At 43.5% G+C, this 25980-nt stretch overlaps 1 protein-coding gene across 2 annotated transcripts in view; it reads right to left on the reverse strand.

Moving 5' to 3' along the window:
• LOC124476790 (FERM domain-containing protein 5) overlaps positions 1–25881 on the reverse strand; it is a 51675-nt gene extending 25794 nt beyond the window's left edge. For both annotated transcript variants that reach the window (XM_047034152.1, XM_047034151.1), the window contains exon 1: positions 25584–25881. In XM_047034152.1, coding sequence (XP_046890108.1) covers positions 25584–25685 — 102 coding nt within the window. In that variant the 5' untranslated portion in view covers positions 25686–25881. The remainder of the gene's footprint in view (positions 1–25583) is intronic.
• Between the last annotated feature and the right edge of the window lie 99 nt (positions 25882–25980).

Below are 25980 nucleotides of genomic sequence, written 5' to 3' on the forward strand. Positions count from 1 at the left end.
CGCCTAGCCTTGCAGGAGGTTCATTGTTTAAAAAGGGCCGAGGGCTGAGACAGACTACAGGCTTAATCTGTGACTAGTGACCATCTGCAGACCCTTCACTAATCACCATACCTTGTACATGGCAAACCTTTATCTCCTGTTACAGGGGAATGTTCTTAATAGTCATTATGAACTGGAAAGATATGTAGTGTACATACCCTGTTCCGTAAGGAGTAGTCTACTATGAAAATGACCATGCCAACCATACTAATTATCATACTGGTAAGGTCAGGCAAAGAAAAGAAACTTCTATGAGTCATGCTTCTGATAATACTATGAGCCCCCTGATAGAACAGTTTGCATGTGAGATGCAGAGATAGGCAGGTAGACAGGCAGGGAGACAGACAGAGAGACAAATAGGGAGATATGGAGACAGACAGGGAGAAAGGCAAGGAGACAGAGACAGACAGGCAAGGAGACAAGGAAACTGGCAGGGAGACAGGCAGGGAAACAGACAGGGAGATAGGGAGACAGGGACACAGATGGGCAGGCAGAGAGACAGACAGTCAGGAAGGCAGGCAGGCAGACAGGGAGACAGGCAGGGACACAGACAGGCAGGCACGGACACAGACAGGCAGGCACGGAGACAGAGAGACAGGCAGGTAGGCACGGAGACAGAGAGACAGGCAGGCAGGGAGCCAGGCAGACAGGCAGCAGCATCTGAGAGAACATGCCAGTTTTGGGGGGCTGATGCAGTCTGGATTAGAGACATTGAGTGTGAGAGACTATTCCGATGCATCACTATCGGGGATGCACAGATGCCAAATAATTAGTTATTGTGTCTATGCTTATCCTAAGAATGACACCAATTGTGCAGAATGGGTTGTGTTCTAAGGCCATTTACTACACTTTCTCAGGGAGCACAATTAACTATTATACAGTGGCAGAACTACCCCAAGCCCAACTAATGCATTTAGTATGGTTGAGTTTAGTAGTCAGTAAAAACACTGTAGAAAAGGCCACCAAATGACAGGAGCCATGCGCTTCCTTGAGACAGGAGACATAAGCAAGCATCAGTCGGGGCTTGGAGTGCTACCAACAAATATTTGTACCATTAACATTGTTCCGCACCTCTATCTTCTATAAAGACAGTTACAGACACTGGTCTACAAGACATTCTCCTGGTCGTCTATTCACAAGTATCCCTTTCCCACAATGCTCGGAGAGCAGAAAGGCTGTTTGGGCAGAGTAGGTGGAGAGATCCATCACAGCTGGCACCTCGAGTTCATGACTCAGGAGTCCTGTCTGGGAAACGTTTTCATTTTCCGGTGCCTTCTAGCACAGCTGGAAAACACAAGACTCACAAAAGACAGTTATCCGGACACATCCCACTAACATGACATCGCTGTGTGTATGACATGCTGCTGTGTTGCAGTTCTGTATTGTGGTGTCGCTATGGGACTTGGAACCAATCAATATTTACATGTCTGATATTAACCCTTGTAATCAAAGCGAGAAGTTTGTTTACAGCAGGCCCTGTTATGATTTCATTTCACCGTGCATCAACCAATATGCTACAACACCTCAGAACCAATGTAGTTGAAATGTATAACAATCTTTGAATTTATTCCCGTTACTGTTGTAAACAGTTATCATGAAAGTTGACAGTGTTATTCGTTTAGGCAGTAACCATGATATATAGTAACTGGAATGGTTCTTTGTATGACGCATACATCGACAGCACACACTGCGCAGCTTAGATACACAGATATACACTTAAACGCCCAGGCTGCCAATTGCCTTGACAGGGTGTCCTCTCATTAATGAGATTTGTCTATCACATTGAAGGAGGATGTCATTTTAAAGTTTGCCTCCCACTATCTCTCCATGGGTGAGATTGAGGGAAGGACAGGATTAGGCTACACTTGGATGGAAACACTTGACTATGAGTAGATTGCATGCAGAGACCCAGTTGGAACTACCAGTAAAAGGGACACAAACATTGATATTTGAAAAATAATTTGGAAAATAACCAGTGTCATGACACTTTCAAGTACAGTGACAATCGATTGGAAGTTTTCTGTTAGAAATTCACTCACTTACAAACACATGCTGCTTTCCTTCAGAGATAAAAACCTTTGAAACAAGCCATTGCTAAATTTAATGAGATGTCAAACCTCCACAGAGCGAATTTCCCTGTAGACTGCAATAACAGGTAAACAAAAACACAAGGGACATTTCAGACATGCATTACCTGTGGATCGGTGCAGAATTCAAATGTGTGTCTCTGTGATACCGTACAGGGACTTAAAGGTTGAAATGTAAATGCTCATCTAATGTTCTTATGTATTCTGTGCTGTCAATATAACTGCAAAGGTTAATTATGGTTTCTGGATTTTCTGGGATTATTTTGAGATGCAATGTTTAGCATGGCAGCCTCTATTTTTGGAGATGCGCATACACAGTTCATCACTACCAGTAAAATGGTGAATTACAGCACAATAGTCTATTACTGGTCACACACATATGGATGGTCTACTGGGAAACAAAGAACCACTTGAATGCCTCCAAGACTTTTCAGTGCCCTCCAACACTGTGCCCTCTTTGATAGTCACCAAAGGACATTTGTGGTGAGTCTCTAAATGATAAGAGGCAGGGTGGCCCAGTGAAAACACAACACGATGTGTCACCTGCTCTATAACGTTAAGTCTTCCCCACATCACCAGTCCCATCAGCTTAACATGCAGCCCCAGTTTTTTAACATAAAACGGCAAAACTACTTGGAAGTCACAGTTCCCAAGGAATGGTTGGACACTATCAAACGATTTGAGAGAACTTGTTTCAACAACAATGGAAAAGCCTAAGGCTGAGGCTACAATTTGCCAAATAAATGCCCCACTCACCTACGTAACATCACAATCACAGCATCTTCTCATGAAGCCTCTCAAATGACCTCACCTGGTCTGTTCACACGGACAAGGTGGTCAAAACGGCCCGTAAGCGCCTCTTCTTCCTGAGGAGACTGAAGAAGTTTGGTATGGACTCAGTCATCCTTACTAACTTTTACAGATGCACTATAGAAAGCATTCTGACTGGTTGTATCACAGTGTGGTATGGGAGCTGCACAGACCGGGACCGCAAGGCCCTACGAAGTGGGGTCAGTTCTGCTAAGTTCATCATCGGCAGGAAGCTCCCAGCCCTACAGGACACCTACCACACACGTTGCCTAAGGAAAGCCAGCAGGATTCTAAGAGACTGTTCCCACCCATCCTTCAGTCTCTTTACCCCGTTGCCTTCTGGCAGGCGTTACCGCAGCATCCGGTCGCGCACACGCAGACTGGACAACAGTTTCTACCCAAGGGTCATCAGGCTTCTCAATGGACACTGATATGGACATTTTTACTGCACACTAGTCACTTATACACTGTCACTTTCAGCTACTGGTTGCTCTTTCAGTAACATTGCACTACTGTACCTCGCCACCAGGCTCCTATTTGGTCATTGACATAGTCACTGATCTGTAAATTTGCACTACTGCACTGTACTCCATTTAGGTTAGATTAGTTTATAGGGTTGTAACAGGTTTTTTTTTTTTTTGTGTGTGTATTAGGGTTAGTATAGCGTACTATTTATTGTTATCTGTAATTTAGGAAGTTTTAGTGTTAGGGTTAGTATAGTCGTTTATTTATTGCTATCTGTATATTTAGGAAGTTCACTTATCTAAGCTCAGCATAGATGTAAATTTGTTCTGTGTACTTATATGTTATGTTATGCCAGGTGCTTGCGTTGTCTTGTCTTAAGAATTTCAGTGCCCAGTCTAACCTTGTGTTGCTCTGTGCACCTGACAAATAAAAGACTTGAACTTGAACTTGAACTCAATTGTAATCTATGAGCAAAATGCAGTACATACAGCATGGGACTTTTCCTTCAAAATTCCTGTGTCATCACTTCTGGCCAGCTCTATGGATTTGAGGTAACATTGCTGCATGCTGTTCCAGCAATCAGTTCCCTGAGAGCTTGGAGGATTTGAGTGAGTAGAATGATTTCTAGACTATCCCATCCCTCTAGTTGATGTAGTATGACAGCCATGTAAGGAGGCGAGGGGGATAAGCGTGTGCCATGCATGAATGCCCTGCATCTCTGTACTTTATAATCAAATAGCCAGGCAGGGCAAGCTTAACAGAGTTGGTGAGATGGTTGTCCAGGATTGAAATGACAGGGCTATTTGAGAGATTTCCTGTGATGTCACTTATTTACAACTCTACTGCTTGATCCCTGAATACAAATAATCCCACTGTAAACTGAAGGGGCAGATTACAACAGCAAAATGAGGAAACTTTGAATAAAGTGACTACGTAATTGACCTCTTATGATATGTCTTTCCCTAGGAAACTATCAACATTACTGTATGTAAGAGTGATCAGAGAGTGGTCCTCTGCAGAGACACAGAATATAACCTCCCAAATATTTGATTTGCATATACTGATAGTCTACAGTGTACATTCGCATAGAATATCCTTAGATGGCTCCTTCCCCGTATGGGGATTTCTGCACTGAAATCTGTTGAAATCCACAAAACACACTGATCTCTGTAAAATGAACACTCAGCGTGATATTTCTTCTTGAGTGAAAAATGTGGTCATTTGTCTATAATTGTCTATAGTTGTCTACCCCCCTGCCGTGGATCATGGTCACTGCTCTTGCATCTACTCATGCTCACTAGTCTGTATAGTCTGTCAGACACAGGAGTTTACAGTAAAATGATAAAACAGGAGTTTACAGTAAAATAACCACAGCAGAATGTATTGTTTTACCAATCTGAGGTAAACAAACCACAAGCATGTTGTAAACCTGAGAGGGAGATCTGAGCTCACTGCTATTCTAGGGCTAACCTTGGTTGAAGTTAACCACAGGGAAACATCGACTGGCTCAACAGAACAGAACAGTGCTTCTTAATTGGTTGGGGCACTTAATTAAAATAGGCTATTTTGAGTCTAATCTGATAGTGGAGCTAATATGATTTTTTTTTATAGAACCCAAAAAGGGTGCTTAAAAAAACTTAACTCAAATTCTATCAATTATTTCAGTCATTTTTCCTTACTGGGACTTCATTTGCTCTCATATTTAACAGTGGACATTAAGTATGTTAATTCAGTCACAAACATACCATTGTACAGCACACAGTTAACACTTTTCATGTTACCACAAATGGAAACATGAATCTGTTTCTGAGCACAGAAGAAGAATAGAAGAATAGAGAAAAAAGGAGAGCGAAAAGCAAAAGGCAAAAGAGAGACAAAGAGAGAGATGTTCTGCTCTCAGTCCTGCCGGTGGAGAATCTCCAAAGAGTCGCACAGTATTTTCACTCATAAAAGCAAACCCTGCCAACACAGGGGCTTCCCAAATCACACACACTATACAAGTTTAGCACAGCGCCTGGAGCAGAGGATGCTCCTAGACACCTGTCTCTCACTGGGAGTTTACTTAAGGAGTTGTTTCCAGCTGTGATTTTAGTTTGGAGAACATTCAAAATGTTTAGGAGAAATTCTGGACAATTGGTCGTATCTCCCCTTTCCTTCCCGCCTGCCTGCCTGTCTATCACTGTATTAAATGAACAATTCTAAAGCCCTAAGCTGAATAGCCAACAAGGACTACGGCATTTCCACAGACAAACGATCCAATTCCCCTCCAAATGAGTTTCGATTCACTCATTTTCCTTAAAGCATGCCTAAGCTAAAATTTCTAATTAAGATGGTAGTGTCAACTCCTTCAGGGGATGAATGGTCGAAGTGCCTCCTCCACTACATGGATGTAATGACAGGATGTGGGTATACAGTCCCAAAGAAAAGCGATGCAAAGAAGGATGAGTTAAAAGCTAATACCCTGAACTCCATACACTTTATTTAGACCCTGTGGAGGAATAAGCTACACCCATTCATACAAATTGCAAAGATGCTATAACTAATTCATAGAAGCATCCGTCCTGTTTTCATCACTTAAATGTGCCTCATTTCATCTTTATCAACACTCAGAATACAGCAGAGGTTAAAATTAGAATAGGGCTAAGTCAGAGCTTTCTCTGTTTTAGCAGTTAGGAACCAAGTCGGTATTGATGAAGATAAGAGAAGAGTGGTTGTTGAAGGCCAACCAGTTAACATGCTGATACATCCTATTACGCTAGAGACTTGTTCTCAAATTACAAAACCTGTCAGACCAGCACAAATAAATGCCTGAGCGTCACTTTAAATGAAATGCTTTGCCTAAATGCATTTTATCCTTTTCTGAAGGAGCTGTTGTGTGAACATTTGCACATATATAAGAACAACAGATGGATCCCTTCATTATTCCTTTGAGTGCTGATTTGAAGAACTGGGGTGCTGACAGACTGGGTTTCTTGTTTAAGGGGGAGAGATCATCTGATCACCTGAGCAGGTGACAGAAGTGATTGAATCAGGTCGATGAAGAATGTGCTGTAGGCAGGGCAGAGAGGTGGTTGGCTGACAGACAGGGGATGTGGCATCTGCCTAGCGGGCTTAGGGGAGTGCAGGTGTAAGCATCCATTGTTGGACCTCATCAGTCACACACAAGGCTACCCGGTCTTGAAGCTGCCTGGGATGGTAGACAGGGTTAGGATGGGCATGCAAAAACTAGCACCAAGTTCTCCAGCCCTGCTCTGCAGTCAGGCCTGCTCTCTGAATGCATCAACAATCTTTTACTGGGACGCTATGGAAAACTCCTCACAAACAAGGACAGTCAATAGTCTAAGTCTAGGTTTTTTCCATGAGCTAGAATAGTAATGAAGTAACTTTGCTAGCTAGTTTGGTTCTCCTGAGTATAGGGCACACACCTCTCTCAAATAAATGCCTGTGTAGAATATTCCAGATGCATTGCTGCAGAAGCATAGTGAACTGTTCCTCTCAGCTGGACAGCATGTGCCCTTTTCTGAGATGGTCAGAGCAGGAAATCATAGTACAAATCAGCCTGGCTGCTCAGGCATTACACAAAGCAGCAACGTTGTAGCGCGGAGAGGCCAGGTCACTTCACAGAGAGCAGTCGAGAGGAACAGATTGCTTCTGCTCTGGGTGGCCACAGTGGGGACTGGCCTGAAAGGGGTCTTTGTTTGCCCCCGGGGGAAGATAGTGTTCCCTGGCTTGGATGCACAGGGTGGCATGTGGTCAGACTGAGACTATGGTGGCATGGGAGGATGTGCTTTTCGCTGCAGGCCCTTTAGTCTGTCTTCCCAGTCTCCTCTGTCTCTGCTTGCGCTGGGAGCCAAGCTGTGACATCATGCTGCACTGCAGGGAGACAGTAGGAAGCCTCCAAAGGGAGGGAGTAGATGAGAGTTCAGAGATTTAGGAGAGAGAGCTGACTTGACTACTTAGCCAAGTCAAAAATCTCAGTGCTTAGGAACTTGTCCCAGCATCACATTTGGTGATACACTATAATCATTTATCTAATTCATTTTCTGCTTCCTGCAGGTCCTTGGTGTTTCTTATGTACATCTATGTGTACTAGACTTGCATTGTCACCAATCGTCACCCAAAGCAATCAATTAATTGAAGATACAAAAAATATATTAATCACCCCAAATTCTGCAGGAAGAGAGTATTAGTTTATCAATCCAACCTTGTGGTAAAGGGTTTCAAGTCTACAAAGTAAAATACTTAAATATATGACTATACTACGTGTGAAAAAACATGTATTCTGACCAAAGCATGAAGCTATATGGTGGGTTTAGTGGAGGCTATCCATCAACTACGACAAAAACCTGGAGAGGGAGGTCCCATTAGAAAGTCTGAACCCGGTATCATCTCCTCTTCACTAACTGCCACCAAGTACAAGAGGGATGAGAGATCGTAAAATGAAAAACCATGCAGTTTACAGCTAGGAGCAAAACTGACACACTCAGCAAAATTTAGCAATAGCAGGGAATTCGATCATCAAAACAATCCTGACAAGCCAAAAAATGTATTTTCAGAGATTTTTTTTTAATGCCATATTCGTCTCTTAATGACAACGATCAGGACAGACAATCACATGATAAACTCTAAAACTAAAAAAATCTTAGGGTGAAATCATTGGGAATCATTTTAGAGACAGTATTTTCAAACATAAAAAATGCTCCATCTTTTTATTTTTGGAGAAAAAAAACAGTCCACACGTTGTTGATCCTGACAGAGGAGTAGGCGGTGACTAGTCCCTGTGGGGGAGACAGCCTTCACTACTTTTAATACACTCAATTTGTAAATGTTTAATTTGTATACCTTTCAAAGCTGCATGTACCAGTGCCTGCTGACACTGCCGTTTTTATTTTAGCTTTTGCACAGACAACAGATTCTATTTTACGTAACAAGAAGAGGGCTAGGGCTCGGGCTAGCCTCCAGGGTGCCTTGTCCCTCACTGTCTCTAAGTAGAAGGTTAGGGTTTAGATGAACATCTGTGTTGCTCAGCTCTGAGTTTAGAGAGTGGCTTCAAACACTGCAGTCTCCTCAGTCACCTCGCATTGCTGAGAGCCATTACACACCGTAGCTTCTGCACTTCCAGGTTGTCGTGTAACATTCCAGGGGTTTTATCATGATGCGGTCAAATGGATTAAGGCACTGACCGGCCACTACTGCACTGGTGCTGCTGGAGGACAGATGAACAGGTGGTGGACCCATGACGAAAGATGGAGGTGTTCAAAGGAAGCCCTCTGTGCCCAGTGTTAGCAAGGCACAGAAGGGCCATGAGTACATCTGGCTTAATCCAGCTAAATTACGTATTTATTTTTCCTTTTACAGCCCATCATCGACAAATATGCCTCATCAAAACGTAATCCCTGCACACAGTGAACGGAAAACTGAAGTCTTCTGAAGGTCTTAGAGTAATCTAAAATTGAGTTGATGCATTTATCTTTAATGGGCTTCGTTTCATTGTAAGAAACCAAGTAACAACAGTTCTTTCCCAAGAGTAAAAATCTTTTAGACACACTTAGCAGTTCTTTACCAGCATAGGCCTACATATATAATGTTTATGGTGCATGTGCTAGTACATTGTAAATTGTGACAGGCTAAAGGGGTATGGTCCATATGGGTGTGTTTGGTCGACTGGAGCAGCAGAGATGGTTGATCAGAACAGAACACACACATATACATACACACACAGTCCATCTGTAGGGAGGAGGAGCAACATTGGCCCACTGACAGTGATTAAAGTGTAGATCATTTAAACTCTCACCTTCCCTTAGGCTAGAGCCCAACTAGGTTAAAGACACATCATACTGTAGCTCTTCTCTACTGCTTCAATAACGCCAAACCCCCTTCAAACATTTTATTAGTAGCCATTAATCAACTGGCAATGACAGGCACATTTGAAGGATAACTAGATGTTTTTTACACCTTTCTCAGGGATATACACTAAACACCCCTCAGTAAATGTCACTTGACAGTATATTTGACTTTCAAGAACCTTTTAAGCTTCATTGCAAATCCCAACCAGTCCTGGTACCAGAGAGCAAACCACCAACCTTGAGCCCAAAACACTGATCCCATTAGTGGCGTGCAATATGCCCTTTGAAATGATTTTCTCCTCTTTTAAGCCTGCTTGGGTTAATGTCACCCTTCTGGCACAGTGGGAAAACTGCCGCCCTGCTCTTCCAGGATTAGCAACAGTGCAGGGCCAGCTAGGGCCCTGGTACCCTAGGAAGTGCTAGAGCAGTGATCTTTCGTCAGTAATTACAGGAGGAACATAAGTGCTTTCATCCGCAGGCGTCATTGCTCCCACTGGGGTGCATGACACTTGTGGTTCTTCAGTGTTTATTGATGCTCTCTATGTTGTAAATACAGGCAGTGAGGCATCCTTGCAGTCTGCCCAGGGATATGAGTAGAGAGCATTAGATGTGACATATCTGCTAACAATTGCAGAAGAAGTGGTCAGAGTGAGAATACTTCAGCGTCTCACTTCGAGCCCTCTCCATCTGCATCTCAACTCATAGGATGACTCATAAGAGGAGGGTATTGAAGAAGTTCTGAGCGGAATTGTGCCGCAGTGTGTTGCAGTCTCATTGGGTGCAGTCGGAGGTGAATAGTTGCAGTCACACAGGTGTTGGCGGTGAGGCACGTAGCCCGGAGCAGAGAGTTTAGGCATGCATTACACGGCACAGCTGGGGAACTGTGATGAAACCAACGGTTACCATGGTGATAAGGGGGCACAGCATCCCAGCAATCTGAGGACGGGGGTAATGTTATCTCCAAAGGCTGATGTTTGGGCCTTTACAGATAAAAGAGAAGACTTACCCCAGGAGAGGGATTTTCATAAAAACATTGTGTGCTCATTTGAGTTGCTTTTAGAGCTTCTGATGTGTAAAAGTAGACAATCTTTTAAAGATTTCCAGAGTATCGCAGTGGGACATCATTAACGTTACACCTCAAACTATCCAAAAACAACCTTCCTTTTCAAGGAAAGGAAGGAATAATACGTAAGTAGCATTTCATTAATGCTGTAATTTAAAGACCCGGAATGATGCATTCCCATAATCCTCTGGACAGTAGTTACATAAAACATGCTGATTGAGTGATGATCCAGTAATCCACTACAGCATAATAACATGGGGTCAGATTGGAATAGACCTGCATGTTCTGCCATGAACCAAAAAATATAAAGTTGGCTACTACAGTATATTACTGAGGGACAGGAACAAAGCCAAGATATATAGTTTTGACATTTCCTTGTTAGTGTGACAATGTCTTCTATTAGTTGGACCTGAAAAGCCAATATCTATCCTAAATGTTCAGCTGCATCTGCTTTATTGTTGAAACACAGACTTACAGTATTTGTTACAAAGCCAGAGAGTGCTGGAGTTCGATTTGATGAACACCCACCCCCATGTTTCACCCAGTGCAAATAGAGAATTATAGGTCCTAACCTTGATGAATGACTTTGACGGTCCAGTATGGCCCAGATGGCTAGACAGAGGAGATTCCCAGACCCTTTTTCATCTCAAACTCGGCCTGTAATTTGTCTTTTACAGTACATGTACAGCTGGATCTACCTCTTTACAACTCTATTTTGCCAATTCATTCATTTAGCTTATTCAAAAACAACATAATATTGCTAAATCACTAAATATTGGATTGAATAATGTTTATTAGACAGACATGTACCTGCCTTGTTAGATTTGCCTCTACTCTAGCAGATGTCCACGGCCATTTGAGGAGGGCATCAGATCCAGTTTGTTTACATTTGCTTAAGTTGAACGGTGGATCAGTGTCAGTCAGGATGAAAAACAACACCAGCCATGGCAGCCACAACTACGCAACAAGGGAAAGTAGAGCAGAGCAATCTGCCAAGCTCTGTCCTGGGGGAGAGATGCTATGTTCAGCAGGGCTATAAGAACAGGAAACTCATCTTTGCCTCCATGAATGGGAGTGGGGAAACATTTTGGTGTCAAATTTAACACGAGGTCTACAGGGAAAACCTATTTTGGGGATGTTACATATGTAATGCTAAAATGACAGGAACTTTTTTGCTATTACTGATAAACATAGCATTGAATGTAAGTAAACATTAATAAGTAAAACAAATAGGATCAGGTTTATTAACATTGTGTTTATAATGATCATTTTGTTAGCTTTGCTAAGCACACCCCAAATCAGGGAAATATTTATTATCCTGCCTCGTCTGTGATGGAAGCGCAGAGAGCTCACGTACCGAGCTATTAGAAATCTAGTAAGGCTGTCCTACACCTTGAACATCAGAGGGCATGACTGAAGTTTCAACAAAGGAGCACAACACCTCTGTGAGACATTTGGGCTGTTACTAGATAAGCAACACACAACAACCGACCTTCTTTGTGTGTGAAGAAAAGACTCCAACACATTAGTTTCAGCAGGTAATGCCAGGAGAAGAGATCAGAATACAGTTGTATATACATTTGTTATATCACACTTTCTAAAGGCTTCTCTAAATATGAGTTTAGATCTATGGAAATGTGGCTGATATCTGGTTGAGGGGACCAAGATGATAAATCAGATGGCCTGAGTGCACTGGATGGTAAGGTACTGGCTGAGATCGCCTGTCTCCCTGAGTCACAGTCCAGAGAGGCCCTGACAACCGAATGATAATGACTGTAGAAAAACCAGTAGAAATGACACCGTTTTGGACACAACCTAAAGGCTTGTATATTGTTCACAATCATTTTCAGTGATCTTTTGATAAGGTGGATTAAAGGTCAAGTGCTTTGCCATATGCAGCTTTTATGTTTTAATGTGCAATCATCAACACTGGTTCAGCAAATGGTGAATACCTTTCTAGTATAAGTAATTCATCCTAAACTTCCCAGTATCTATTCTCAGATATCTAAAGAGCATCGCTTAGTCATAGCACATGCATAATTCATCATTTTCACTTATTTATAATTTAGGAAAGTTGGATAAAACTTTCTGAAAAAAAAAAAGACAAGGCAATAATGTAATTAGGCTGATATAATGGTGCCTCCTGTTCCCTTCCCACTTCCTGTTCTGGCATTATATGGGGACTGTGGCACCAGCAGACTTGTTATTCCCCTTTAATGTTCTCAATTTGCCTCTGGGTATGTCGCTACACTCAAGCCCTCAGCTCCAAGAGTAAGATGTACAATTAACATTCCAGACTATGTAGGAATGAAGGGAAAACTTACCAGTATTATTAGATCTGCACTCAAAGCCAAGTGCTAATTGAGAGGTCAAACACCACATGATATTGGTTCTAATTACGAGGCTACATAAAAAGATAGACATTATTGTTGGAAATAATCTGGGCCTTCATCCTCTTCAAGACATTCACAGCGCATGCAGATTAGGTCAACCCCATTTATCTTTGAGTGACACTAGCAGGGCTATAGGCAGGCAGGGGCTGGTACTACCTGAGGTTGACGAGTAATGGGGTTGTCTGAAAGATTCTTAAGGGCACTCCTGGGGGCTTTTCCACAAATCTGGCCTGCCACTCGTCTGTTAGCCACTCTCATTAATAATGGAGGCCAGTTAATGCCTTCTGTGTGAGAAGTCTCTTAGCATAGCCCACTGGAGGTACGAAAGGGGAGTACTGGTCAAGGAGACGTGCAACAGTTCAGTCATGGTAGGCCACAGTTCACATTACAGTAGAGCAGCAGGGATTCGTGGGCCTCTGAACTGCAGCTAGAGGCTGCACAGAGTGGTGGGACACTGCAGCAACTGTATGTATTGACCCAACAACTAGACACAGAAACAGTGAACCAAAATAAAGCAAAGCCTCAGTATGTTTTGTCAATAAAGTCAAAGTGACAAAGTAGGATGGGAGTGTAAACACTGCGAAAGAGCATAGCGCCTGATTCCTGGAGTCCGTGAGTCAGAATAAGGTCCGGGTGTGTGTGAGTCATCCTCCTTCTGCTCTTCTCCACTCTTCCTCTCCCGGCTGGCCTCCCTCAGGCTAGGGTAGGAGCATGCCAGAGTTCCTTTCATCCCTCCATCGTCTCAGCACACCTGACAGAAGACGCTGGGTAGCCAGCCCTGCCTTGCTAAATTGGCTCCCACTAGCATGGTTCAAAATAACACAGCGGGTCGGCCCTTAGCTAGAGCATCACTTCTGAAAATGTGTTAGGGCAGTGTCAGAGAAGGTGTGTGCGAATGTGAGTCAGCCGTATGGAGGCCAGAGGTTGTGTGTATGTAATAGAGACACATACACACAGAAAGACACGACACGCACCATACACACAGTAGCGTGGGTACCGATTGTGATTAATTAAGCCTACTTCTATATAGTGCTTGAGGCAGCGTGACAATGATGTAGAAGACAATCTTGTCTAGCAAGAGTTTAATCTATCTACCTGCACTGTACTAAAAATGGCTCTGCTCACTCCAGGCTTGACCGCAGCACACCATCAGATACCACGCTGCCTGCACTGGAATTATTGATCTCTGTATTGATAGGACTCTTCTACTCCAATTGAATTCCGATTAGAACATTAACAACAGCCTACGAGATCATTGTTTAGTAGTATTGGAAAACAAGCTCAACTTGCAATTTAAATCCCTAGACTTTCTACTTAGTTAATAATAAATAATCTATCTAATATTCAGCCTCTTTAACATACAGTATATTCTATTTTAAGTAAATCCTTGTAAAATATGAGATAATCTGCTTTTTTTAAAGACATTTTGTCAACTGTTGAGACCAACAACCATTAATTAATTTGAAACAGAAGGTGAATCTACACAATTATGCAAAGCAGACACTGTCCTCTCACTCTTCCCCCCATCCCTCTATTTCCTTTCCCTCTGGGCTGAACGTAGAGCTAACAGAGGGCCCAGAGACAAATAATCATGCTCTTCTACAAATGATGCTGAGGGATTGGCATGCTGCGGTAGCTGTGCAAACAGCCTTTTATTTTCCCATGTGGCACCTGTCTCCAGGCCTGAGGGAACTCTATTCACTTGGAGCGAGGGAAAAAGCTGCTGGAACAATCCCTTTGACTCCCATTCTCCTGCCATATGGCCCACCTCGGACTGCGGACCGTGCATTGGCTGAAGTCTGCCAGAGACTGTTGGTGAACAAACACCATGTGCTTAAGCATGTTACCGCACAAAACCTTTGTACATCCACGGTGGGTTGGTCAGTTTGTCATGCACACCCTTACTCTCTGAGACAGGGTCAAGTACACAGAAGCTGCCCTGAATCAATGCATTCTAAAGGGCACTTCCACTCAAACACATCTGTACAGTACAGCCTGATATTTGATCTTTTTGTCTGGAAACAGCAACTATATACAGTTGGACAGATCATTGATGGATTTCATCAGATACTACAAGCATTCCATGTGAGCTTTACTGAAAAACTGTATAATAAATGGAGTACCCTTACGCAAGAAACAGTGTTATATTACAGATCAATAATGACATTTCTACTCTTTAATTTAGTTGTTTATTTTTGGCAGAAGGATAGGGGGTAGCACAGCTGGCTGACGTGGATGTCAGATGGCCTGTGCAGTCAGTCAGAGGACTAACACCCTCAGAGACCACACACACACATTCATTCTCCTTTTCATCTGTAAACATCTTGGTCCAGGTCTGAGCCAAAAATACATTATATTAGCCACTGGGCTATCAAGATTAGAAGTAAAGCCCATTGGAGTACTATCATTGAATCAGCAATTTTTCCTGTGATATCAATCTGTCAAGGCTCAGCAGTTGCAAAGTACAATGTCTGGTCCTACTGTTTGTGTGCTGTGTTGATTTTTACATCCCCAACATCCCTGAAAAACTGTGTAACAGATGAAGGTAGGTGGACACAATGAAAGTAGATTTGCCATGGGATAAAGCCCTCCATGCTCTCACTCTACTAACAACCAGTGCCGCATGTGGTGCAATCAGAGGGTACTTCCTTATCCCCTCTATCTCTCTTCCCCCTCCTTCTCTGTCCCCATCTCTTTCTCTCTCTCCCCCGCCTTTCTGTGCGCTTTCTCAGCCCCCCCCAATCCCTCCTCCCTGAGAACAAAGACTGCAAACAGAGGCTGGAAAGCAGGTTGGGAAGGGACAGGAGGGGTGTGAGCCAGACAACAGGCCTGTTCTACTGACTGCTCGTGTTCCTCTTAGACATGGTCAGACACACACTGTCAACCTCGCCAGGGAGGGGCAGTGGGAGGGACAGCGTGAACAGCACCTAGACCAGGGGCAGAGGAGGCTGGGCAGACAGTAGGGACACCCTGGCCGCATATCCAGACGTAGATATGCTCCTTCCAGCTTCACACATGATGAAGCAGCAAGTGAACAGTATCTAGGCTAATTTCTGCAGTAATGTTATGATATGCAAAATGTGTGAAGCAAGTGTAGCGGGTGTGATTTTATTTAATTGTTTTTTCTCATCCTTGTTTGCATTCATGTTTAAATTGTGTTTGTTTTATTAGAAACGTTCTGTGAACTTCATGAAATGTTGTCCCAGTTAAATAATTAAACATTTAAGGGGGCCCATTGATAAAGTGGATCCGTTCATCTGTGTTTTGTTCGGGTGGGAGTGTCATTGGTGGGACACCTGAGGTGTTTTCATTGTGCGAACCTCAGTTCACAAGTGTGTGAGGTTGATGAGCACATGCATTGTATGTTACTCAAGCAAATGCCTCTGGTATGTTGATGGACTTTACACAGGCAGGCCTCTCTGATATGCTGAATTGTTTTGTATACAGCGCAGCTAATATATAGTAACCTAATCTTTATTTCCAGTTCACAGAGTATACAGTAAAATGGATATAATAATGTCTGTTTTTGCTGTTAGTGGTCATGTAGCCTGGTTGGTCTTTGTTGTAGCCTGCCTCTTTGTTTCCACCTTGTGCTTTTGCCTATACTCTCCAGAGACACTCATCTCCTCTGACTGCTGCGCTGACACACACACAAAGAGAGGGGCTGATTGCATGAATGAATTGCTGCCGGTGCAATCTGCAGACCCAGTCACATGCGTGACTACAGGAGGTATCCAATCACCAATCACCCCAGGAGGTTACATTTGAGAGTGACATGGAATAACAAATACCATTAAGTCATGCAGACTCATGGCTAAGGTAAAACACACACATACAGACAAACACGCACACACACACAAACACAGATATTAACAAAGCAACTGTGTGCCGTTCATTCAACCAGCAGAAAACCAAATCTGCGCCGCTGTGGAAAATTACCAGCTGTTCCGTAGCTGTGACTTAAAACATTAAAACAGTCAATGGGAGATTTAAAAACTCAGAAAACAATAACAAACCAGCTTGTGTGCTGTGCTGACCAAAACACACATTTTCCCAAGCTCTCTCTCTCCCTCTCTTCCTATGCCTTTAGATTCCTTGTTCTCAGAAGAGCATTTGTTCAACTGTGAGCCATGACACACCTGAGAGAATGAGAGCTTTGTCAGTCCTTTCAACTCCAAGATAAAATACAGTGACAAAGAGAGAAAGGCGGAGAGAGAGAGGAGAAAGAGAGAGCTGGATCCACAGAGAGAAGAAGAGATGCCATACTCTCAAGGCAGCTCTTTGCGGCTTCCAGCCACATCTCCACAATTACATCAAGGTCTTTACTGTATGTTTCTCTGAAAGCTAGACACTCATTTGGAGGAGGCAGATGGCTTGCCTCTCTGGCCACTCTCAGCAGACTGCTAGAGATCAACCCTCCTCCTCCACAGTAAACAGTAAACACAGGCCTGGATCCTGCTGATTCCTGACAACAACAAAACCTATATGAAAATATTTTCTTCACCACCATGTCACCACACCAGACAGAGCACAGAGCCCAACAGCACAGTTTTCAAGTGGCACTGTTTAAAATCTCCCTTCTGCGCCCACTTCCACTGGCAACGCTAAATTATTTAGTACTGTTCGGTGATGTTCCATCGTTTCGTATGAGAAAATGAGGTGTCTAAAAAGGGCTGTAACTCAATATATATATTGGACGTCCAGGGACTAGGAATGAAAGGACAAATTACAAAATAACGTACATTCTTTTGCTTTGCACACCCGAACATGCTGAACAGGCAGCCATTCACATTTTGGAGCTACCCAGTTTGTCAGACACACACTACTCTTTTAGCTTTAGCCAGTTGGAATGTAACATGCTGGACTATTGGTTGAAAGAATGAAAAGTAATCACATTATGATGAGATAGTGTAACAATTGTATGTGTGTGTGTGCGTGTGTCTGTATATGTAACAGGGTCCTCCCAGCAGGGTGGGGTGAGGTGTGAGAAGCTTCCTAACAGCCACAGATGACAGAGAGATAATGGTTTCTATCAATACACATCAGCACCAGGACAGGCCAGACAGACACAAACAAGCAGGAGAATGTTCTGCTTGTTTTACTCCCCCACTCAGTGCAACAGTGGACAGCCTCTGTCTCTCAGCCTCTGCTAAGAGACAGAGGGAGAAACTGAATCATACAGAGGACAGCGATGAACAAGAGCAACCAAGGCCGCCCAGAAAAGGAGGATAAGCGAGATGGCAAAGTAGAGAAAATAAGATCATTAGTTTAAGAAACCCAGCAGAGGAGAGGAAATGGGCGGAACGAGACTGATGATGTCGAGGAGAGAAGCCGCCCACTGGGCAAACGCTAACTCTAATATAAGACAGAGATTGAGAAAGATGAGGAGAGAAGGAGGAAGAGTAGAAGAGCCAGTCAGTGATGTCTGTGGCCGTGTCTAGCTGTTTTCTAGGCTGAGGTCACATGACTAGGGTTGTCTTATTCGCATTTCAGCTCCGCTCTGATCCATGGCTCTGCTGCTATGCCTGAGAGTGCAGCTCTGCCGCTGTGCTTTCAGGGCAGGTCTGATTTCATGCCATCCACCCACCCCTGTCTGTCTGCCTGACTGGCCTGTGTGTTGATGGTCCTTAACCTCCATTCAAGCAACCTTCTCACACACCCCCAGGAGGATTATGACATAAGGGGAGGGGGTAATTTCTATAGCCACTCCTACAATGTCTTCTCAGTGCATGTGCTCAACAGTGAGGACAACATCAAACTCCCCCCAAAAATCCACCCAAACCCCAAATCTAGAATCCGACCCTCCACATGTATCATATATTTTGACCGGAACCTGAGTCAAAGAGGAGCTTGCAGACAGAACCCAAAGCAACCATGCAAACTGGATACTGAGAGACTTGCTGTCTGCCATGGTGAGCTCCATGGTACCAGTGCATCGCTTTCCCTCATTAGTCTGCAGAGGCACAGGGTCCTGGAGGGAGACCCACACAAAGGCTGGATTCTCCCCTGCAGTAGAGAGCCCCAAAGCCCACTGAGCAGCAGGAACACAGGGCAGTGGAGGGGAGATAGGGCCTGGCTTTGGGTGGCATGGGTATTCACATTATATCTTTGCTGTATAGACTGCCAACACGCATACTGTACAACGACGTACACCCATGCCAAAGCCACTGCCTTCTCACATGAGAAGACCACTAAATGTAAAGAGCCTCCCACCAGTACACAGGTCAAGAAACAAGTTTCCTCTTCCCAGAACAAGCCTGGGGACCAGGTCTTCTGTTCCACTGCCCCATGACTGTGGAACTCTGCCTGAATATCGAAGAGCACCCAATCAATAGATTTACATTTACATTTATTAATTTAGCAGACGCTTTTATCCAAAGAGACTTCCAAGAGAGAGAAAAGAAGCACACATTGTGAACAACCAAAAAATAAGTGCCAAAGGGAAGAACCATAGCAGGCAACAGAAAACAAATAAAAATAAGATTAACTAAAATAGAATATTTCGCAGCGAATACAACAGTTTAAATCAGTTACCACTAACCAACAACAGCAACAAGTCTCTAAGCAAGAGTCATTGTGATCCTTGAGGAAACTAGCATTGGGTTCAGCAAACCATTCCTAAGTACCGTTGTACTCCCGGAACAAATGCGTCTTGAGCTTTCTCTTGAAGGTGGAGAGACAGTCTGTGTCTCTGATGGAGGTGGGGAGTTGATTCCACCACTGGGGGGCCAGGCAGGAGAAGAGCTTGTGTTGGGACCGGGCGGTCTTGAGCGGTGGGACCACCAGGCGGTTGTCTGAAGAAGACCGTAGGTGGCGGGTGGGGGTGTAAGGCTGCAGGAGAGACTTGATGTAGTGGGGTGCAGTCCCGTTCACTGCTCGGAAGGTCAGTACCAGGGTCTTGAATCTGATGCGGGCCGTGATGGGTAGCCAGTGGAGGAAAATGAGGAGCGGAGTAACGGGGGGGGGGTATGGGTAGATTGTAGACCAGGCGTGCCGCTGCATTCTGAATCCTCTGAAGAGGGCGGGTTGCGCATGCTGAGAGACCGGCGAGCAGCGAGTTGCAGTAGTCCAACTTGGAGAGGACAAGTGCTTGGACAAGCAGCTGGGTGGAGTGCTCAGACAAGTATCTCCTGATCTTCCGGATCTTGTAGAGGGTGAATCTACACGACCGGGAGACCGCAGCAATGTGGGCCGTGAGGGAGAGCTCATCATCCATGGTAACCCCAAGGTTCCTGGCAGAGGATGAAGGGGTCACCGTCGCAGATCCCAGGGTGATTGAGAGGTCGTGGGAGATGGAGGGTTTGGCCGGGATGATAGATTTACATTTACTTTTAGTCATTTAACAGACGCTCTTTTCCAGAGCGACTTACAGTAAGTACAGGGACATTCCCCCAAGTAGGGTGAAGTGCCTTGCCCAAGGACACAACGTCATTTTGCACGGCCAGGAATCTAACTGGCAACCTTCTGATTACTAGCTCGATTCCCTAACCTCTCAGCCACCTGACTTCCTACCATAAATGTCTTTAGAGCTGTTTTAAAACACTTTTTTTTATCATATTATTTTACAGCACTCATAAAAATTTGTAGCACGCTTGAGATTACCTCATCAATGAAAGTTGCACTATAAATAAAATGTTTTTTTGTTTTTTTTACATCTAACCACAAATAAGGAAGATATCCATAAACTGCAGCAAACACAATGGGAGAACAATTGATGAACATCATCATCAACTGTACCACACAATTCAATAACATCTCAGTAATAATTGTTTGATATGAGAGAGGCTGTTCAGTTCACAAATGTTTTGTTTATAATTTGAACAAAATGAACACAGACATTTGTGTGTCCAAACCTCTTAGAGTATGAATGCCCAACCAGAGCTGAAAACAGAGATTTGGTCCTACAGGAGTCTGATTTGGCTCTCCCTCCACCCTCCAAGGGGTTCCAGTCCACCGTGTCATGTAATTTACAACGCCATTGAAGGATTTAAACAGCACCAATAAACTGTGCAATCTTTTTGTGCTGTGATGGTTGGGGGCTCTCACTGCACCTTGTCTGGGTGGGGCTCTATGGTGGTAGCCGCCCCATGCTCTCTAATCTCTCTATTCTATTCTCTATCCATTGTACTGATGGATATGTTAGATTTGGTATTCATGTCTCCAACTGAAACATCAACTCTGTAGGGAGATCACAGCAGGCTGCTATATGGAATCGATACTCTGACAGACACAACATTTGCCTGTAGTCTATCTTGACCAGCCCGCACAAATATACAGAAAGAGGCACAGGGGATTGGAAGAGGACAGCCCTAACACAAAAACACATGCACACCAACAGTGCAAGGCATTCCCAACAGTACTTTATTAGAGCATTGCGGATTTGTGAGATTCAAAGAGAGCAGTGAAACAGAATGCTTCTTAACCTTGCGATGACAAGACATCAAAAGACTGTTTTGTGATCTGCCAGTAATGCCTGTGAGTGTGCATGAAAAGTGTTGGTTATTCCAGATGAAACACATGAGAGATGTGGATACTGTAGACTTGGCATGGCATGCTCTCATCCATGTCTTTCCTCTGGCATGCCATCAACGTAATCCTTCAGCCATTCAGCACTCAACCAACCACTCAGCCAGCCAATCCCAGCACGGCTGCACCATGACATTGGTAAACACTAGCAATGCACTCCGGAGGTTACTCCTTATCAAACATTCAGACCTAGCACACATTTTAATTTTTAATACACAGTATAGCAACAGTGTGGCAGCCAGCATGATCACTGAAATGCACATAAACACACACGGCTAGTCCTGCAGCACTGGCAGACACATGACCATGTCTGTGGCTACTGGAGTCTAGACAGGAACACTTTCACGCAGATGGGAGGAGAGCAATGAAGTGAGAGAGAGAGAGAGAGAGAGAGAGAGAGAGAGAGAGAGAGAGAGAGAGAGAGAGAGAGAGGGGGAGGGAGAGCGAGAGGGAGAGAGAGAGAGAGAGAGAGCGAGAGAGAGAGAGAGAGAGAGAGAGAGAGAGAGAGAGAGAGAGAGAGAGAGAGAGAGAGAGAGAGAGAGAGAGAGCAGGACACAGCAGGACACCACTAGCATTCAGAGAAGAGGCCATCCCTAATTCCACTACTGGAAAGGGTTGTATGCAGACAGACCTCTGCTGTGTACTTTTATCAGTGCATAAACTTTTTGAAGGTCCTAACTTGGGAATGTTCTGAATATGTGTATAGCAATATGGAATATATGAACAAGTGCTGCTCTTAAAGGGAATGTGAGATGACACTCTGATTGGTTTATTGCACGTTACGCTCAAACCACACCCATTAGTAATGTAGCTGCTTCAGACCAACCCTTCACCAAAGTCAGTAAAAAGACAAAGCTACGAGGACAAAGATAAGACAATTCAAGTTTAAGACAATGAGTAGTTGTTTAGCTTTTCAAAGTTGTGTCCCAGCAAGGCACCATTATGTCTAGGGGACAGACAGTACACAGCTGTCTAGGGTAAAGGTATTGTACACACATGCCTTGGACGTTTCCACATAAGAACACTATTGTAGGGAAGAGGGAAAGTGGGTTATAAAAACAGTGGGATAGACTTGGGGGTATTAGTGCTCAAAGAGAAAGTGGTGTTGGTTACTGTAGCCATTCCAATAGCATCCAGGGAATAAATTATTAAATATCTATGATTATGATGGTCACCTACTGTTTGGCCATGGTTGGGGATGTTGTCATGGGATATGTCCTGAGCGATCTCACATTATGGTAGTGTAACTGGTAAGTCACCATAGCAACAGTTGAGACCCTGGCACCATTTTTAATGTAAGACCCCCGTACCCCTGTCTTGTCACCACGGAGACAGGCCTCTGGAGAGGCAAGGAAACACTCCAGAGATCATTGTCCCAAACTATTCCCTCTTGTCGTCGCTTTAGGGTGAGCTGGGGCTTAGTAGTCGTTGTCTGAAGCAGAATGTTTTAGAATCAAATATGGTAAAACTGCAGCACACAGCAGCACACAATAAATACAGATCCAATAAAATCACATCACATTCACACACTCACACAAAAGCACTATGCTACCTACTGTATGCAAGTCTTTGCTATGAAACAATGTTTACAGAGTCTATTGACCACTTCACAAACAGACTAGTATAAACCCTAGGCATTAATCCTTTATCTATCTGACATGGGGCATGATTTTCACAAAGACGCTACACTTACTGCAATGAGGAGTAGAGTATATAAAGTCTATCTTTTTATGAAAAGTAGGTGAAGTTTCTAGACTTTAGGGGATTCCCAGGCTGCACTTGCCTCTGCCCACGTATGTCAGTTGGGTACATAACATAGGCCAACAACCTGAGAGAAGATATCCCTCTCAGTCACTTTAATTTGACATTTGACGAACCTAAAAAAAGTTTTAGTTAGTTTACTTAGTTTTGCTGAAGGACTTAATTTTATTAAAGTTTGGCGAAGTACATTTTATCTGCACTTGTGAGTTTTGGTATTTGATGTAAAAAAAAATCTGAACTTACATTTCATGCATGAAGAGTTGACAATCCATTTATAAACATAAAGGTGTTAACTCATAGTGTCTCTTTACTTCTCTGTGCCACTTAGATGCTATAGTCTGTCTGCTATTTAAATATGACAAGATGTGAGAAGCCTTTAAATCCTAACCATCACTGGCTCTGGGATGTTGCTTCAGGGAATAAAAGAGGTTAGCGGTTACAGACAGGGACTTCTATTTAACTGCTGCAAGAGCTACATCTGCAGAGCTGTATGATGATGTGCACTCATCCCATCTCAGCCCAACATAGAGTAAGGATCCATAATTTATCACAGTAAAACTTAAAGTCATCCATTATGGCTGCCAATGCTTCCCAAAGACCTTTTACTTCTTAATTTTGGACTAGAAACCTCTGGTTTGGTATTCATACGAGGAGGACGGTATACTGATAGATACTGTCTATTCATCGCCTTGGTCTGAAAATAATATGATGGCCATCCATGGAAACAGAACTCCAATGCTATCATGAAAATAACATATAACACATAGTTTCATAGGGTGACCTGACCTGAAGAGGCCAGCCTGCACCAGAGGCAGATCAGAATATAAAGCCATTAAACTGTTTAGGGAAGAGATCAGAGTGTAATGAAAACAGGTCCAAAGGGAATTAAATCTCAGCACAGTGGGAACAGATATGCGTGAAAGAAAGATAGAGAGAAAAAAGAGAAAGAGAGAAAAGAAAAGAGAAAGAGAATGACCCAGTTACGCCTCTCACTGCTCCCACCCATGCCTAGGTGTCCTGGAATCCTGGGTGTATTTGGCAGGCTGGCAAGCTGGGAGGAAGGGCAGAGTGAGAACTAAATGAGGAACGTGCTCTCTGGCCCTGTACTGACATGGCTTCTCAGATGGACTGTTCACTTGGCACCTCCTCCATGTTAAAGATGGCCAGAAGAGGAGAGGACACCAATCGGCCAGGGTATAGAAAGAGCTTTCTGCTTCATCACTCCCTTCCTTCGTCCCTATGACGTCACCCACCCAAATCCCACAGCAATTCTGCAAACGGTACACCTTCCCAGTTCAAGCACCAGCTTAGACATGTGACTATTGGTTAAATACTTGTTGTTTGTGCTCTACCACAATGTAATAAAAATAAACTACAAAATAACAACTGATGTTGTTTTAACTTAGAATGTAACCAACAGAGTGCCGGAACCGTACAAATGTTTATTTGGTAAATTATCAATGGGATTCAAGGAGGAGTCAGATGGCTGAATGGTTAGGGAATCGGGCTGGTAATCAAAAGGTCGCTGGTTCGATTCCCAGCTGTTCCAAATGACGTTGTGTCCTTGGGCAAGGCACTTCACCCTACTTGCCTCGGGGGAATGTCCCTGTACTTACTGTAAGTCGTCTGCTAAATGACTAAATGTAATGTAGATGGATTGATTGGTGGGATGTCCACATGCATTTTGTTCATTGTAATGGTCCTCCTGGGATTTAGCTACTTGTTTCAAACCCATAACTTCAGAGCTTCCCATCAAAAAAACACATGTACTGTAATTGATTTCGAACAGATCCCTCTCCCCTGCCTGTACTTCAAACTGAACATAAAACGAACCAACCATCAAAGCCAGACTTGCAACAGACTAAAGAAAAAGTAACCTGTGTCTTCTGTAGACCTGCTGTCTCAACTTATAGGAAACATATTTTGTCAAAATATTTGCTTTTGCTTTCTTATAATAACAATCTATGGATGTATGGTTCATGCAATGATTTTTTAAACATCTAGGTATGGTTTGAAATGTGAAACATTCTACTTATTTTACTTCTTCATGTTGTGTCATCTAGGGTTAGAAACCTGTGTAGTAACCTATCATTATTGACCATCTTCTACATTTCAGTTGGTCACAGCATTTAGCTCCTGCCTGTTGGAAGGTTAAACAACCATTTTACTGAAGAATCAAGTTAGAAGGTAAAATCACACTGACTATTACCTTTTGAAACAACCCGTCGTTTAATAGGCTAAGGCTTTAGATGTAGGTTGTAAAATAATCGCAATGCTACCGCAGGCTATTTTTTCTTCCTCAAAGTAACTAATCCTATACCACGTAGTACTTTTTCTAACTCAATTAGGCTGAATAACTACATAATTTAGGAGTGAGTTAGAGTTCATGGCATCAAATGATATTCATGTTGTTACCGAACACGTAGAAACATAGATGGACTACCTAACAAAAGATGCAGACAGCCTAATACGAGGCTACAACGGCGGGACCAGACCTGCTTCAGAGGGAAGCCGAGCGCATCAGATCACCGGCATATTTGTAACCTTTGAGGCGTGAATAAAAACAGTTGAAGGATAGGCACAGGTGACTGACCTGAATTGTGCATGTATATTCCGTATCATCCAGTAGTCTGACGGTGCAGTTGTATTCTCTCTCAAGATTCCTGATGCTGCCACTCATAAATCGGCTCAACATCTTCTCACAGAATTGCTGGTATGTGTTTAGGACCAGAACAATACACTGAACACAGCGTGTAATGTCACATAAACCACATTTTCCAATCACTCAACCGAAAAGCTGCTGAAAATCTTACTGCCAGAAAGCAGCACATTGTTATCCCATGAAGTGGACACACCGCGGCCACTCCAGTGCTGAAATGAATAAAAGGATGGCCGCATCCAGATCAACGATTATTCACACAAGTCTTCTGTAGTCGAGCGACGGATGACCATTCACCATTCACAGATGCAACTTCAGCTAGGGGGTGGAT

Source organism: Hypomesus transpacificus, chromosome 14 (assembly GCF_021917145.1).
Source record: "Hypomesus transpacificus isolate Combined female chromosome 14, fHypTra1, whole genome shotgun sequence".
NCBI lineage: Eukaryota > Metazoa > Chordata > Actinopteri > Osmeriformes > Osmeridae > Hypomesus > Hypomesus transpacificus.